The sequence below is a fragment of the Falco naumanni genome, chromosome 7 (assembly GCF_017639655.2).
Source record: "Falco naumanni isolate bFalNau1 chromosome 7, bFalNau1.pat, whole genome shotgun sequence".
In the NCBI taxonomy this organism is placed as follows: domain Eukaryota; kingdom Metazoa; phylum Chordata; class Aves; order Falconiformes; family Falconidae; genus Falco; species Falco naumanni.
In genome coordinates, this window is record NC_054060.1 from 54,764,075 (window position 1) to 54,780,193 (window position 16,119).

The window sequence follows — 16,119 nt, forward strand, 5'->3', positions numbered from 1 at the left end:
AAAGAAACTAAAGAAAGGAACGGAAATCTGAAACGTGGTATTAGGTTGGAGAAACTTTGCCACTGCCAGCTACCAAGGGCAAGGAGTTAAAGTTATGACTAGGAGTGACTAAGAAGGACATTCAGAGGTGGCGGGAAAGAAAGAAAGAACTAGAAATTGAAATTGGAGACTATGTATGGAATTTAAGGATAGGGTAAATGAGACTGGCGGGGCAAATTAAAAAAAAGCAAAATGAAGAATGAAGGAAGGCTACAGTCAGTCTGGAAACAGTAAGAACAGGAAACACAGCTAATAAGGAGAGGAAAGAGAGAGTAGACAAGGCTGATAAAGAATGCAAGAAACTCTGGCATTGAAAAAAAGCTAAGCCCTAGAAGCAAGAGACAGACACTGGGAGAACTCTTGGAAGTAGAAATGGGCAGACAGGAAGAAATGCACTGGAATAATGAGGCAAGAGTGTTGGACCGGAGGAGATGGAGTCTGTGACTGCTCCAGATGGGGTCTCACTCACTGCTCCATATAATTCTTCATTCATTTTGCATCCTCTTAGAACTGCGATGTATTTGGAAGCCGACCATCTCATGCTGCTACTGGCTAACCACTTAATTCAAGTGGCAGAGGTCTGTGCACTGGAACAGATGGTTCCAACCCAGATAAGCGTCAATTTGATATTATGCAATAAAATCTGTTGTAAATTTGTTTGTTTTGTTTATAACCAAGAAATTACACCCAAAAATTATGATAGAGGACTATTATTTTGCTGAAAAAATTAACCACTCAGAGTTAGGACATGCTAGGATTAAGACTGCCTGAGTAACTTTAATTCAGACTATTTGTGTATATTCATTATGAAGCAGCCTTTAATTACTTGATTGCATACATATTTTTCCACTTAGACTGAAAAGTATACTTAGTATTAAAAAGCTGATTAAATATTCCAAGCACAATTCCTATTCATTTTATCAGCAGCTGTGATTGCTTAGTACTGATTTTCAGAACTAAGTCAGGACACAGATAATGAGAACCATTTATCCACAGCGACCACCTATGATGATAAATCTGTAAAAGGCAATGAATATGGTTTTGTTTAGAATCCAGAGGATCATTAAACTATTTTAATCATGAGACTGTGCTTTCTCTGTCTTCAGTCTCTCTTTCATTCAACATACACATGTATATTGCAGTAAACAATAATAAAAGTGTACCCCTATAAAGAAAAAAAAACCACCCCACAATCAGTAGGGTTTCAACTCATGAAAAGATGTAGAGTGATCAGGAAATAAGCTAAGTGAATACCAGCAACAAGATGTCAGGGTAAAATAAATATATTGCAGAGTTAAGATATTTCTAAGTTGGGAGTCTTCCATAATCTTCATCCTGGAGTCTCAGAGAACTGTCTAATGCCAAATAGGCATTATCTTTGAAAACCAGAGGTCAAATAAAGCACTAAGTGACTGAGTAATGGAGATGACAGTATCTACCTTAATAAAGATGGGGAGAAAGAGTAGCAGCTACAAGGGTATTAAGTACTCGCTTTAACCCCTAAAGAAAAATGCTGGAATGAAAGAAATAGGTTTTGGTAAGCACTTAGAAGCAAGGATGAATAACGATCAACACAGGGTTGTCAAAACCTAATTAGGTTAAACCAAGTAAATTTCCACCTATGATATAGGTAACCTTACAGATACAAATCTTGATTTTAAGAACTAAAACCATCTTATACAATATCCTCAGCAATAAGCTGATGAAACACAACCTAGATACCCACTTACTCATCTTTGGCTGAGGCTAAAGCTGAGGTACTTGAAAAACAGTAATTGGCTTATCACAAAATCACAGCTTGATGGTTGCTGGAAATTCTAATAGGATACTCAGAAACAGCAGCACAAGATGACAGCAGAAGCCCTAACGATATCTGCACAGAATGGTATGGGAGGCATCACAGCTATCAACAGAAATCACAAACTGTTAATTACAGGTCACTAAAAGAATCCAATTGCATGAACTGGGTAAAACTGGGTTTAGGGATAATCAGTGAAGAAAGAACTAGCAGGCTGTATTAGTTAATATTTAAAAGTGACCTCAAGCAAACAGAAGGAGGAAGAAACTATTAAGATTACCATGCTCTTCCTGGGGATGAACTGGAGGTCTGCCAATTCACTGTAATGACTCAGTCTCCTTCATCTTGGACAAGATGGATGCCATCAACCATAGGACCAAGAAATGCACTGGAAGAGTAACTACCAGTATATCTACCAAGTAGGTAGATATGAAAATGCTTTGTATACTAGTTTTAACTGCATAGTTATTAAGAATGAGCAGTAATAACTAGATGACTCAGCCTATAAATGTAAGTATCATTATAAATGGACTAAAAATTCCATTTTTCTCTTGATTAGATTAATATCTTAATAGACTAACAAAAGAATTTTGGCATCATACATAAAACGTGATTTCTTAGCCCACACAAATTGCACAGGCTATCTGACATAGCTCACCCTTGAGGATACCCTAAGGAAATTAAAATTCAATGACTGGGGCAATTCAAGCTGTAATCTGCAGTGTAATAGTGTTTTATAATGATTGACCATCACAGCTGTGTATACACCAGGAAACTAAGCTAAAGCAGTAGTAGCAGCAGCCCTCATACAGTGTTTTTTATTAAATTTTCTCGTTCTCAACTTCACAGCAATAATGCTCTTTCAATATCTTTTATCTTCTTGTACACATACACATGTCTATATAAATCTTTTAAGGTAATTCAGCCTTCTTGTCTGGATAATTTTTATTTTCCCCATTAATTCTAAAATTGCTATACAAATAGAATACTACCCGGTATTAATTTAGTAGATATATAACAATGAAAAACTAAAACCATGCACAGGTTTCCCATATGTTTGTAAATGCATCAGTTTGTCAGAAAAGTCACCACGTAAACAGTAATACATCTAACAAAAAGACCTCATCCTATTTTTTTTTAACTCATTTGTTCTTTTTTCACTTAAAGTGTCAAAAAGACAAACAAAAAACGTAACAAAACCTTGCCACTCACCACAGTGAATTAGAAGATCATCATGAAATTCATATAACTCATCCCGAATCTCCTCTGGACAGGGACAATCCTCTCCAAGTTGAAAATTCAGCAACATATTAATCTTTAAAGGGAATAAAACAGAGTTAAAAAGCTCAGATAGCCAAATACATATTCTAATATATAGCCATACTTTACCTGTTTATAATCAAATTGACATAAAACATAGATTTCTAATACAGCTTAAAGGAAATAACAAAGCGGTGGTACTTTGTAACCTTTACAATTAACATCAAAATATAGTTACACGTAACAAAGCTGTTACCTGGAGGTATAAAAGACTATTTCCACCATATAGATTTCAGCACAACAATAACTTCACGCTAACTGCTGGCAAGTAAAATTGTCAAATTATCATCATCTTGCAGTACTGGATGAATCTCGGCTCCTCAGTATTGGGCAGTAATGTTCAATTTTTCTACACTGTTGAGAAGTCCTAAGTCAACTGGTTTAGAGCTTGAATTCTGGAGTAAAGGTATAAGGATTCTGACATTCAATATTTTGTGGCATCTTAATAAATTTTATTTCAAATTCAACTTTGCTTCTCTAGCAGTTCCAATGGTAGTTTAGAAGTCAGAACTCTTATCATCACGAAGACTTTTTTTTACCTTTAGATTCAACCATTTGTTTAATATTACCTGTTCTTGAGGAGGAGACCGAAATTCTTTTGTCTTCTTGGCAGTCAAAGCAGCAGACATGTTCAAGGCTTGCATGAGTTCATTGTACCTATATTTCTGATTATATTGTAATTTTGATACATAACGGTCCGCAAATGATACGATTGCTTCCACTCTATGTTGTAGCTCACAGTCACAGAAATAATTGAGTAAATGACACATCTAGGATAGAAAAACAGACAAGTTCAACAGTTTAACAGACTGACCGGGGAAGAACTGCAGTGGACACTATAGACTGAAACAGACTGTAAAAATGAGAGGCTTTTTTTTCCCCCCATATTTTCTTTTAACACTGTAAAGTTGACAAATCTATAAATTTTATTATCTGATTGATAATATTATATTGCATTCACAGTCTTTCACTCCATGAACTCAAAACATGTAGAAATCACAGAATCATAGAACAGTTTGGTCCTTTAAAGATCACCTGGTCCAACCTTCCCTCCTATGAAATAGGTAGGTATTTGCATATCTATTTTGAGTGTCAATAACATGTAGAAAGAATTGCATCATCATCAGATTTGGTTATTAATGTGAGGTTATAGGATGAATTGGAATAAAGGTCTTCAGCATTTCAAATTTTACAAACTACAGAACAGACAAAAAGCACTACCTTTCTTTCATCAATAGCAGAACATATGTAATACATTCATATTAAATGGTCACCTGAAGTTTAACAGATTCTGGTAATCTTGTCTGCAATAAGCCCTTTGCAGGTGCTTTTGTTTCTTTTATTGCTTTCTCCCCAGCTTCTACAGCTTTTTCTTCAACTTGCGTAACTTCTTCCTTCTCTGTCCTCTCTTCTGTTTCTTCCTTGTGATCTCCAAACACACTAGGATCAATGAGGAGTAACACCTGCTTCACATCATCATCATCAAAAACCCCCATTATGAGTAATGTTGCTATCAGTTTAAGAACAGGAACAAACTGGAATGCAACCTGTCCTCCAACAGGATCTCGTATATGACTACCACTACACTGTACTGCCTCTGTTAGCATACTTATGGCCTTGGATTTAAGCGTATCAAGGGGTATCTCTGGGCTGGATGTCTGACGTTCTTCACTGGTCGCAATAAAGCATGGAGTAGAAAAATTAAAGCCTGGTTTCAGACAAGTGCTAAGCCCTACTCCAGGTAAACCGTGCTTCTTTGTTTCATCAGGATATAATTTAATAGTTCGAGTTTCATCTGTAACTGGAATGATAAATTCATTGTTCATCATGAGTTTGGCTTGCTTGGCATGCTCCAAATGAATACTAATGAGCAAGTCATAGAATCCAGAACGCAGGAGTCCAGGTAAGTATTGATTATCTATAGTAAAAAATAGCTGAGATATGTCCACATGGCTACAAAGTGCATAGGCAACTCTAGTGTTACCTAGAGCACTAACTGAGCTATAGAGTTTTAAAGTGTGGTAGTGAAACTTCATCAAATCTTCTTGTTCACATAGTTCCAAAATATCAACGCATCTGTCATGAAATAAAGAAACAGAACACCAGTCAATTTCATGAATAATTATTTTGTAAAAGAAAAGTTTTATAATATCTGCAGATTTTGGTCAGCTCCATTTTAAACCATTAATATTAAGATTGGTACTGACTGATCTTAACATGTGCATCATTAAACCACAGTAAACGGTGGCAATAATTTGATGAGATTATTTACAAGTACTCCTCCATAGGGGAAAAAAAAAAGAAAAAAAAAAAAAAAAAAAAAGGAAAATTGTAATATAGAGAAGGTTCTTTGCAAGCTATAGTAAAGTAGAGCTTGTTTTTAAAAGAAATATATTTGGAATGCTGAAACTCTGCAGTAATACTGTCACTGAACAGTGCCTTTATAGTTGAGGCTCTCCATTTCATTTTTTCCACAAAAGACAGTATTTTTTACTCTTTGCTTGAATTCAGCTTTATTAACAAGAAATAAAAATGCTTACTGAATTATTAAAAGAAGCTGCAAAATAACTGATAAAAGTACAGCAGTTAATTTATCTTTCTGCTGTGCTTTTGCTTACAGTTTGCTTTGTCACTGGTTACATTATTTTGTATTTAGATACATCTTTATTATCCTCATTCTGAAGATAAAACCCAAAGAAAATCTAAGAAAGTCAATAAGAACATAAAAACTTAATTCATGTAAATTCAGAGCAGATGAAACAGGAACTGATTACATGTTTTTATTACAGAAAAAAAATCAGCAAAATAGTACTTGCATGTTCTTTATATTGGTTTTCTGGAAGCTGAAAAATCTCTATGTTTAAAGATCTAGAGATTTAAGAGATATTATTTTGTAATTTAAATAAAATCATTACTCATTTTTTCTCTATGTATGGAAATGTCATCACATGGCATTAAAATTATTCAGTCTCTTGCACCTACTTAAATTTAATGAATATGTTATAGCAGATAAGATCAGAAATTCTAAACAACTCTAGTGCAAATATTCTCCAAGGCAGGTTTATCCAATACCCAGATAGCAGCTTTCCAATAGACATTTTGTCCACACCAAGTCACTGTAGTTCCTCCCAAATGTACCTATTTTCTTCTGGGATATGAAGTGCCATCATCTGCAAAGGTTCCAAACACTGCACAATCCAGCCATGACGTTCACTGACACGCTCAGTTTCTACTTTTAGAAAGCTGTTTGGCATCCTGCTCCATAACACAGGTGTAATTGTTTGCACATCAAGGCGAGGGGGACACTGAGGAACAGGATTTCTTTCTTCACTTTTAAAAATTGCTGCTGATAAAGGCATGGTATTCTGAAACAAATAGGCATAGTCAAATTATTTTTCTAACATCTAATTATGAATAAACTTATAATACCAAAAAGAAGTATAACTAACTGATAGCAAAGAACTCACAGAAATATATGTTATTGCAATAAACAAAATCCATTAAAACTCCTCCAACTTTAAAGATGTTCTCCCCAAATAACTTTAGTTTGTTTTGACAAATGCAGTTCAGATTTGTTGAACAATTAACTTCATTTAATATTTACATTTACAGAAATGTATGTAGAAATCAAATAAGAAGTCATGCCATTAATTCAGTCTTCCTAAACGAATTCAACTGAGCAGGAATTTCCATGGAAATAAACAGATTTAAAAGAGCACCATTGTAGAAAATTGTATTGTACCTTTAATTTACCAAGTTCAAACTGAACCAAGTTAGTACTCGTAGGCTGTACAAAAGTTGCTGGAAAAAGCTTTGTGTTTGGTTCAACCTACAAGAGAAATAAGATTAAAAAAATTAAAAATTAACAAAGCAACAAGGATCTCCTGCCAGAACATGACATGATATAAAATAAATACTATATACCTTACACTTCATATACACATCAAATGGCTGCAGTCATTGTATTAAAGTGTTGTCTACCTGTAGTTTACCTCTAACACAGTAAATCATTTGCTGAGTTATCTTTATAGGTCAACCTAACTTTCAGGCAGGTATGTCTGCTGCCTTATGTGCTCTCAACACCCATAACAAGAATTTTGGTAACACTATGTGCTGATCCTTCTTACACATATCCAAACCCAACACCTCATTCTAGAGCAGCTCCTTAAAAATCCAGCCACTTTGCAGCTACATAAGTATGCTCTTGTTCTAGGAAAAGCATCTACAACACAGACCAAAGGTAGAATACAGCTTTTTAGACCACCACAAATCTTTTAGAGTTTTTTCACACTTTATGCTGGGCAAAATAATTCACTACCAAAAAAGCTCAAAAAATATTTCTAAGAAAGAGGTAACCAGAGGGGATAATAAGAGGGTGAAAGTGCATTTGATCTGGATAGGGCAAATCTTTATTTCCTATTAAGGTAAATTTCTGTATTGAGTAAATTTCTGTTTCATATTCCAAGAAGAATGTATTTTTTTAAAGATCTCAAAGATCTCTTTATTTCCAGGCTCAGCATTTGTCTCCAGTCTTACAAAATTACAGTGAATCACTAAATGACAGTGCTGCAATTTTAAAGTGTCTGGTTGGGTTTGGGATTTCTTCGACAGCTACATTATCCTTATTTCCCCATTACAGCTGCACTCAAAGTACACATCAGGTAACACTAGGTTATTCTGAAGAATTCTCTACAAGATCACCTGCCCCTACTGCCATGAAAAAAAAAAAATGTTAAAACATACTTATAGGACAGCATATTATTCGAAGGATTTCAGTGCTCCAGGGTAGCTGACAAAAGGTACACTCTATGCAATCAATTCAAGGTTTTAGGAGTTCAATTAAATATTTTAATCACATTATTATGTACTTTGTGTATTATGCCTATACATTATACACACTAAGTACAATTACAATGTTTATGCTATTATGGAGTATAACTCTGAGGATAGCATATTATCAAAAATTGCAAAACAATAAACAGAGTCACAAAAAAAATTTAAAAAATTATATTCTTTTAGATGAGAAAACAGCTCCAAAACACAACATAACTTAAACAAAACGTAAAATAATACCATATACAAAAAAATCTGTATACAAAATAAAGTTTTTTGAGAACTATAACTATTGGGATAGACAAAATAATGCAGGGCCAGGAGTGTACATTTTAATCTTTTTTATAAGAAAAAAAAACCACAACCCCAAATCCAGAAACAAAAGGTATCCTGGACTGAAAGACACTACCCATAAAATGTGTCTTTTATTTCATTAAATCCTGGAAGTAACTGACCAAGACAATATAACTCTTAGTCTCCAACCAAAGATAGACATTTCCTAGTAAAAGTAACTGAATTTGTAAATTCTAATCTTGATTGAAGGTCAGAAAACCATTACTAACTCAGAATAAAATAAAACACTTTGTAAACCAATATTTAAGATTGGCCTGAAAATTAATGGCATAATCTCAAATATATATGTATACACTATCTTTTGTTTATTTTGCTAATATAGAAAGTGGTTTTTTTCTAAATATCACCATTACATTCAATAGTTAGATCAAGAACTACAGCAAAATTCATTTCTTCTCTTTGATATGTTGACCTGTAGGCCATTTAGAATGAAAACAGCATACAAATATTGTCCCTCTACTTCAGTTAAGAAAACTGAAAAGTGAAAATGGTTACAAGATTAGAGTAATTATCCTGTAGCCTCTAGACCAGACAAATATCAATCATTTGCTGCACTTTGGGTAAGAGGTCTAAGATGTATTATAATATTTTAAAGACTTTATTTTATGGTAAAAATATTCAAGAAATGAAAATGAAAACTACATAAAACTATTTGCACTACTTTAAAAAATAGAGAAAAGAAATTACTTGAAATAAACAAATGTTGAGAAATATTTCACCCTCACATATAACACTCCTGTTGGAATATACCACTGTATCTTACAGCAAGCGCTGGGTGTTCTCATTTTTCAACAGACCAGGTTCTAATAGGTTTACTGAAAAACAATTCCAAAAGCAAATCCAGGTATTTTTTCCATCGAAAAGACAAGCAACAGAAGAGAAATAATTGTATTTTCTGAGATTATTTTAAATTTTAAATTTAGTACAAAGGATGCAGTTACATTAATTACAAGTCATAAGAGGAAAAACCTGAAAGTGTGTTTTACACTAAAAGCAATAACAGGCATCTTCTACATCTATATTTTCCTAGATTTCTTTGCAAAATTAGAAAAACAGATAAAGGTTGTTCTGTGGAAAAAAAACAACCCAACAAGCTTCCATGGTTTTGTTCAGAAGCTGTCATATTAATTTGTATCTAACTAAAAAACAGCAAAGCATGGGGCTTAAGCGCTTTCATCTCCTGTGTTCTTTCCCCAGGTGGTTGACATTTAATAACCTCTCAGCATAATATGGAAGTCTGACCACTCATAAAATATACCAAAATCACACCTGCCAGATCACCTCCCACCCCCATTTTACAGGCTGCGTGCAACTCTGCTGCATTCATTTCCAGTGGAGTCAGTACACAAAGTTTCATGAAATTTAGTTGAATAACATCTAAGTTTTCTCTGTATTACAAATCTGCAGGGTTTTTTGTTGACACAAAATAAAGTGATGTATGGTTCCTAACAATGGAGAATCTCTTCCACAGTGGATGCTCTCCCATGGACAACTGATCTAACTAAAAGCAAATGTCATCAATCTGGTGCTGAAAACTTCTGTCAACTACTGATCCATTTGTGTAATGACTCCAGGTTCTGAGAACATTAATTGCATTTAGGAGCCACACCATTTATTTTGGTTTACATATTAACGCATATTTGAATTTTGGGGTTTGAAACTTATCAAATCACAAGATCTCCAAATCATAGCTACCTGCAGAAGGCATAAACCCTGGTAATAATATACTAAATTTATTTTTTCAATCCATTCCAAAAATCACTATATCTGAAGTCTAATTTTGACTTCATTCTAATTTAAATAATTATTTTCCCTGTATCATATATCAGAATTAGTTGACAAAAAATATTTAAAAGAATAATGTTATAAATCAAGATTCTGAACCATGAGAATTAGGAGGTAAAAAAATATTTTTTCTGAACATATCTACCAATAGTCCTTCCTCAACATTTGAAAAAAACCTAAGAGTTTGGGAAAACGTAGCCTTACATAAGAGAAAGAGAGGGAAAGAAGGATAAAACAGAATAATATGGGGAAACATGTTATTGTCACATGAATAGTGTTCACTTAGATTTCTGAACCAGAAAAAACAATTTTAAAATTTTCATCAAAATGACCAGCTTACTACAAAGCTTCCTGAAAATCTGATAATACCTGATAACAAGTGCCAAGCTCTTTTCCATTGGCTGTGAATGACAACATTCCAGTAGCCAGGTCAACAAAGCATCCAATTTCTAAATCAACATTACTGCGACCTGATCTCTGGGAATTAGCAATTACATCTCCTCCCCAAACCATATAGCAGTTGCTGCGCTTCACACTGAAAGAACAGCAAGAACAAAGAAAACAAAACAGGTCACACTGAAGTTGACTAAGTATTCAGTGAAGATATACTTTTAAATGCAGTAAGAGTTAGAGATCCACAAAGGTGCTCGTGCTGCTATTAGTTTTGTTTTCTATTAACAACACTCCTTTTTTAAAATAATGTAAACATCATGAGTAAGGGATCAAACTAAGTGTACCTTTATCTTTTCCCCTTTTTTTCTAATTATGAAAGAAATTCACATGCTCCCATGTGCTTATGTAAGACATATTAAAACAAATAACAGATTCACCCACAGTGACCAAATAAGGATGTTAAAAAAAAGAAGCATCAAAAACATTCTTTCAAACAGAACATTAATGATAAATATACTCACTTTAACAAGTCTATGTGAAATACGTTCATGCATAAATAAGCACAGAACACACAGTATCATCTAGCTTGCAAATAATTCACTTTTGAAAACGGCATTAAAATATAATCTTTAATAAGTGATAAATAAATCCATACCTTTCATGAACCCTGCCTCTCTCATCACCTAAAGTAACTGTCACTGTACAGTTTTTATTTAGGTCAAAATTCTCACTGTAAAAATGATAGTCTGGTGTTACCCAGCCAACCCAGACAGAGGATGGGTCCTGGCCAGCAAATATCCGTAATGAATAAAAATACTGAAAAGAGGAAAAGAACATATTAGCAATAGAAAGCTAAATTATTTTATTAAATAATACTCAAATGGTGTTTAAAAAGCCTCCTATATATCAAACTTTAATAATATTAATTCATATTCTATTAGTAAGTAATCTAAAATGCTTAGAAATAAAAAAAAAAACCACAGACAAGTGGTTTAAGATAGTGAGGTTTATATCTCAAGTCATACAACTGTAGGCATTGTTATTTATACAGTGTTATAGCAAATGATTAAAAAGACTTCTTTCAACAGATCAGTTTCTAATAAACATGTTGCCACGACTCAATCTACTTAAAGTAAGAACTAAACATCTCAACATATTTACTTACTGTAGTAGAAGGAGCAGCAATTTCTTGACTGTGCTTTCTAAAGACAAAGAAACATCAATAAATCAGGTTTGGGTTTTTTTTAAAAAAAGATGTAAAAGCGTACTCATTATTAAATTAAGTGTACTTACAAGCTAATTTATATTTGCTGGTTACTGAGTATGCATGAGTAAACTAAGTATGCAAAGACTGTACAGGATACAAATATAACTCAAAAGTTATTGCAGTTAAGGTGGAGGGGGAGGAAGTGATAAATATACAGCAGTTAACTAAAGATTAAGGCAATGCTGGAAGGTGCTGAACTTAGTAGTACATGGTACCTTTAAAAAATCTGTCCCACAATCTTTTTCCTTTGAACGGATTAGTCACTTTTCCAATAACAATGAGATACTGAACATGTAGATGAACATTAAACCAGTGGACAAAAGATTCTGAGCTGGTTTTCCAGCTTGGCTGAAGAGCTCTGCAAATTCCAGTGATTTTGAAAGGATGGCAGCTGCTTAGGAACGAATAACTATAAACCATGTGATGCACCTCTTCAGAAACAGCTCTCTTGTTTGGATATAGCATTCTGCACCAAAGTTGTGTTATAAATTTATTGAAACCATCAAGAACAAAAAAATCTCAGTAACATGCATCCCATGCTAGTGTGTGTTTAGTACAAAAAAAGTATGAAAACTTGAGTGTACAGTAATAATAAATAATAAATAATAATAGAACATATTACATTTACATTGAGAGCATGAAATATGACAACTGAAGCCTAACCGTTTCTGGAAAACATCAGATGAAGCATTTTCCACAACCATGCTGAAGTTGAATGATGAGCGGAACTCAATGGGCATACTCAAACGGCAATATATCATGTCTGAGTTGCTGTTTTGTGTGCCAAATGTTTTGTGAGTAACTTTTAACCGAGGTGGACTCTCAATGGTTCCATCAATTCTCCATATCTAAAACCAACAGAAATATTTTTAAATTAATACAAGAAAAACACTGCAAACTGTCATTAAACAACTAAAAGATGAGATAAATGAAACAGTAAACTTAAATTTTTCAAGATTAATTAATTTCAAATCTATGCAGCTTTCTTCTTTGACAGGGAATCAAGCCTGAAGAGCAAGAGAAGCAACAGATTCAGTATGTCCTGATTACAGTACATATTTTCAAATTGTTCCACATAGCGTTTTCAAAAAAAAAAAAGTATAATTTTCTTAAATTAATTCACTTTGAGTGCACAAGTCATCGAAATATTGCTTCATAAGCTTTCTACCACAATGAGAAATCTTCAGATTATTGTTACAAAGTCTGAGTCTGATATTATTATTTTCCCTTGTGCTGAAAAAGTGTGTATGCTTTTAAACTCAGTGTTAAGAACATTTCAAAAAAATTTAAAGACAGGAATTCAATTCAAATGATCCTGATAAACTGAAAAAAATGCTTAGATCATTTAGTTGGAATGCACTGAAGTCTATTTTGTTTAAGAAGGAAATATTCAAAGACAAGTACTAGGGAATAATTGACTAAAGACCTAAATTAAAGTAAATGGCCTAGGGTTTATAGCAAAAACGCTGATCAAGAATTCAAACATATATTTGTGGAATATATTAATACGGAATAATTTATAAAAACCACAGGATATATTATTCTGCTTAAGTAGATTAGTTAGGTAGTTGTGGAATTCCTATCACTGGTGCACTGTAAAAATGAATAAAACAGATACCACTCAGTGCCAACACATTTACACTTAAACATCCCTCAGATTAGCAAAGTAGACTAAGTCAATCTCTTTAGCTCACACTTGTGTTACCTTAAGTGATGCTGAATTCAGCTGAACAATTTTTATATATTTAAGAAAAATGCATAGTAGAGGTCTAAAAAATGCAAGCTCACGTAAGATAGAATATTAAAATGGTTTTAAGAAATCACAATTGACATGTTTTAAGAAGCTAACCACAACAACATAAATTAGTAGGACATATAATAGAACAGATAGGTATATCCATATGAATGGTAATACTACCATAAATGAAGCTGGAGATAGACAAGATCATCTGGAATTATCTAAGTGTGACTTAATAGATTTATATGACAAATTATCTGATGACAGTAAGTATTAGTAAGGGTTTAATGTCTCAGCTTGCTAAACAAACAGTTGATAAACAGGTGTCTCCCTAACATGTAATGTTACCTCAACGTGAGGATGATTTTTTGGCACATTGACAAATGTTGGTAAGCGTTTACTAAACCACATAGCAACCTCTCGGTTCATGTTGACAGCAAAAGGTTCAAAACCTTCTTGAAGGCCACACATTGTATAATACTTGAATGTACTGGCATCCATTCCAAAGTTCATACGACCAATCTGAGATAGACCCAGTGCACAAATGGGAACAAAACCTAAGAAAATGATACAACAATGACAAGAAAAGAAAAAAAACACCAACAGTAATTTATTTGGAGAACACAAGCATTCTATTTTGGATCCATCTAATGAGAACTAAACTTTAGCTCCTACAAGTAATGCACATAAAGCGACAACAGTAGCAAAGTTTTAAAGCCATCTTAAATACTAATGTCTAAGTTCAATATAAATGCTACTAAAGCCCCTCAGGACTTAGGCAATGAATGGACATTAATATTTAAATGAATGGGATACTGTGTATAAAAAAATTTAACAATTGTTATTAGTAAGTATTAGTAGATTTGTGTGAAAAACAAAACAAAGTCAAGTCAAGAGGTAGTTTGTGGACTAATTTGAAAAAAAACAAGATTTGCTCAAGTCAGTCATTCATTTACTAGAAGAATCAGTTATCTTCATCATTTTTAGACTAATAAACATGCCTTTATAAAATGAGTTGGACACTGAAAGACAATCTTGGCTAGACTAAGTTATATACAAATGCAAAGTATGCCCTCTGAGGGCACTGAAGGTTCAAAAGGACTTTGAGATGAGATTCCAGTATCTCAGTACATCTGTTTAAAATTTAGTTTGCCATCAGTAGCTGTAAATTTGTTGCCAACTTTCATCCCTCCATCATTCATGATGGAAAAATACACACTTCTTTAATGCTGGCAATTTTTATGATCTTTTGGTCATAAATTTTTTTGGTCTCCATATACCCGTAGCAGCCAATAGACAGGGATGAAAGGCTGTTGAATTATTATTTCTCCATCCCTCAATAAACAGAACTTGCAGTACCTTCAGGGAAAAGCCAACAGTTCAACCTCTAAAGGAGAAATTTTCTCTCCTACACTTCAACTTTAAGCCTTCAGAAAAGCTTTCTTAAGGCAGTCCCGCGTTCTCTACCATTAGAAAAAGTGTATCAATGGTCAGACCAAAAAGGGACAGTGAGCAATTGCGAAGTCTTCTGGCAATTACTAACAGGTATGAAGCTACTACTGATTGCAGGAGATATGCTTCCAAAGAAAATGTCAACTAAAAAATAAATCAAAACAGTTTGAAAATATTCCCTGCCTCCTTCAATATAGTCATGTAGATACTACTGCTCAAAAAAAATGAAGGCCAGAAGCAGAAGAGGAAAAATAGCTCAGGGATAGGTGAAATGCAGATTAGCTATGAATAGGAGGGAGGGAAAAAAATTACAAATCAGACTCAATTTATGTTGCAAAGATTTGTTCTTTTGGTGCAGCCTCTTACCACGTAGTACTCACTATAACCCTTACAGACAAGAACATAATACGCATGTGCTCCAGTGAGATAATCAGAGACTACATTATCAGCTTTCAGGGATTTTCCAAGGTGCTTATTATTACCACTTCTTAACGCTGAAGTTTAGTGCTGTGAGTAAGTAAGCTTGAAAAAAATTACTCATTCTGATTGTTGAAATCCCATTGATAACTATTTGTGGTTAAAGGAAAAAAAAAAATAATCTGTGCCATATAGGCACTCTTAAAATAAATTTTTATGATGGTAGCGTATAGCACATCTGAAGGCTCACATCACTGAAATATGAATTCTCAGCTTACTAAACCATTATGACAGACTAGTTTTTTTCTGGGTTTTGTCTTCTTAAAACCATATAACTATAAAAAGAAAATTACCACTTTCTATTCCAAAGTCAGCAAATGCAAGTTCTGAACCTTTACTGGTTATAAGCAACTCTCCATTCAAAGTAAAGATAATGGATTTGTCATCCAAGTTTATCATACAACCAACCACGTCTCCTGGTTGCCAGGTTCGTCCAAAGAATCCACTGCCTTGATGCCAACGCTGGCCCTAAACAAAAAAACCAAGTAAACATAACCCCACTGTGCTAAAATTAAAAAATTAAACACAAAATAAACAAACCAAACAAATTATTTCATCTTCCAGGATCTCAAAGTAATTTGCAAACAGTACTGATCATGGCTTTCATATAATTAATGTAACTATTATCTTAGTTATTTCATTTAGAGAAAATAAGGCATCTAA

The 16,119-nt window shown here is 33.6% G+C and overlaps 1 protein-coding gene across 1 annotated transcript in view; it reads right to left on the reverse strand.

The window, feature by feature from the left end:
- RYR3 (ryanodine receptor 3) overlaps window positions 1-16,119 on the reverse strand; it is a 234,903-nt gene that overhangs the window by 116,610 nt on the left and 102,174 nt on the right. Inside the window, exons 28-38 of the mRNA XM_040601263.1 lie at window positions 15,750-15,924; window positions 13,876-14,084; window positions 12,453-12,637; window positions 11,688-11,724; window positions 11,178-11,338; window positions 10,499-10,664; window positions 6,900-6,986; window positions 6,296-6,522; window positions 4,432-5,233; window positions 3,727-3,927; window positions 3,050-3,152 (exon numbers count right to left, since the gene is read on the reverse strand). Coding sequence (XP_040457197.1) covers window positions 3,050-3,152; window positions 3,727-3,927; window positions 4,432-5,233; window positions 6,296-6,522; window positions 6,900-6,986; window positions 10,499-10,664; window positions 11,178-11,338; window positions 11,688-11,724; window positions 12,453-12,637; window positions 13,876-14,084; window positions 15,750-15,924 — 2,353 coding nt within the window. The remainder of the gene's footprint in view (window positions 1-3,049; window positions 3,153-3,726; window positions 3,928-4,431; window positions 5,234-6,295; window positions 6,523-6,899; window positions 6,987-10,498; window positions 10,665-11,177; window positions 11,339-11,687; window positions 11,725-12,452; window positions 12,638-13,875; window positions 14,085-15,749; window positions 15,925-16,119) is intronic.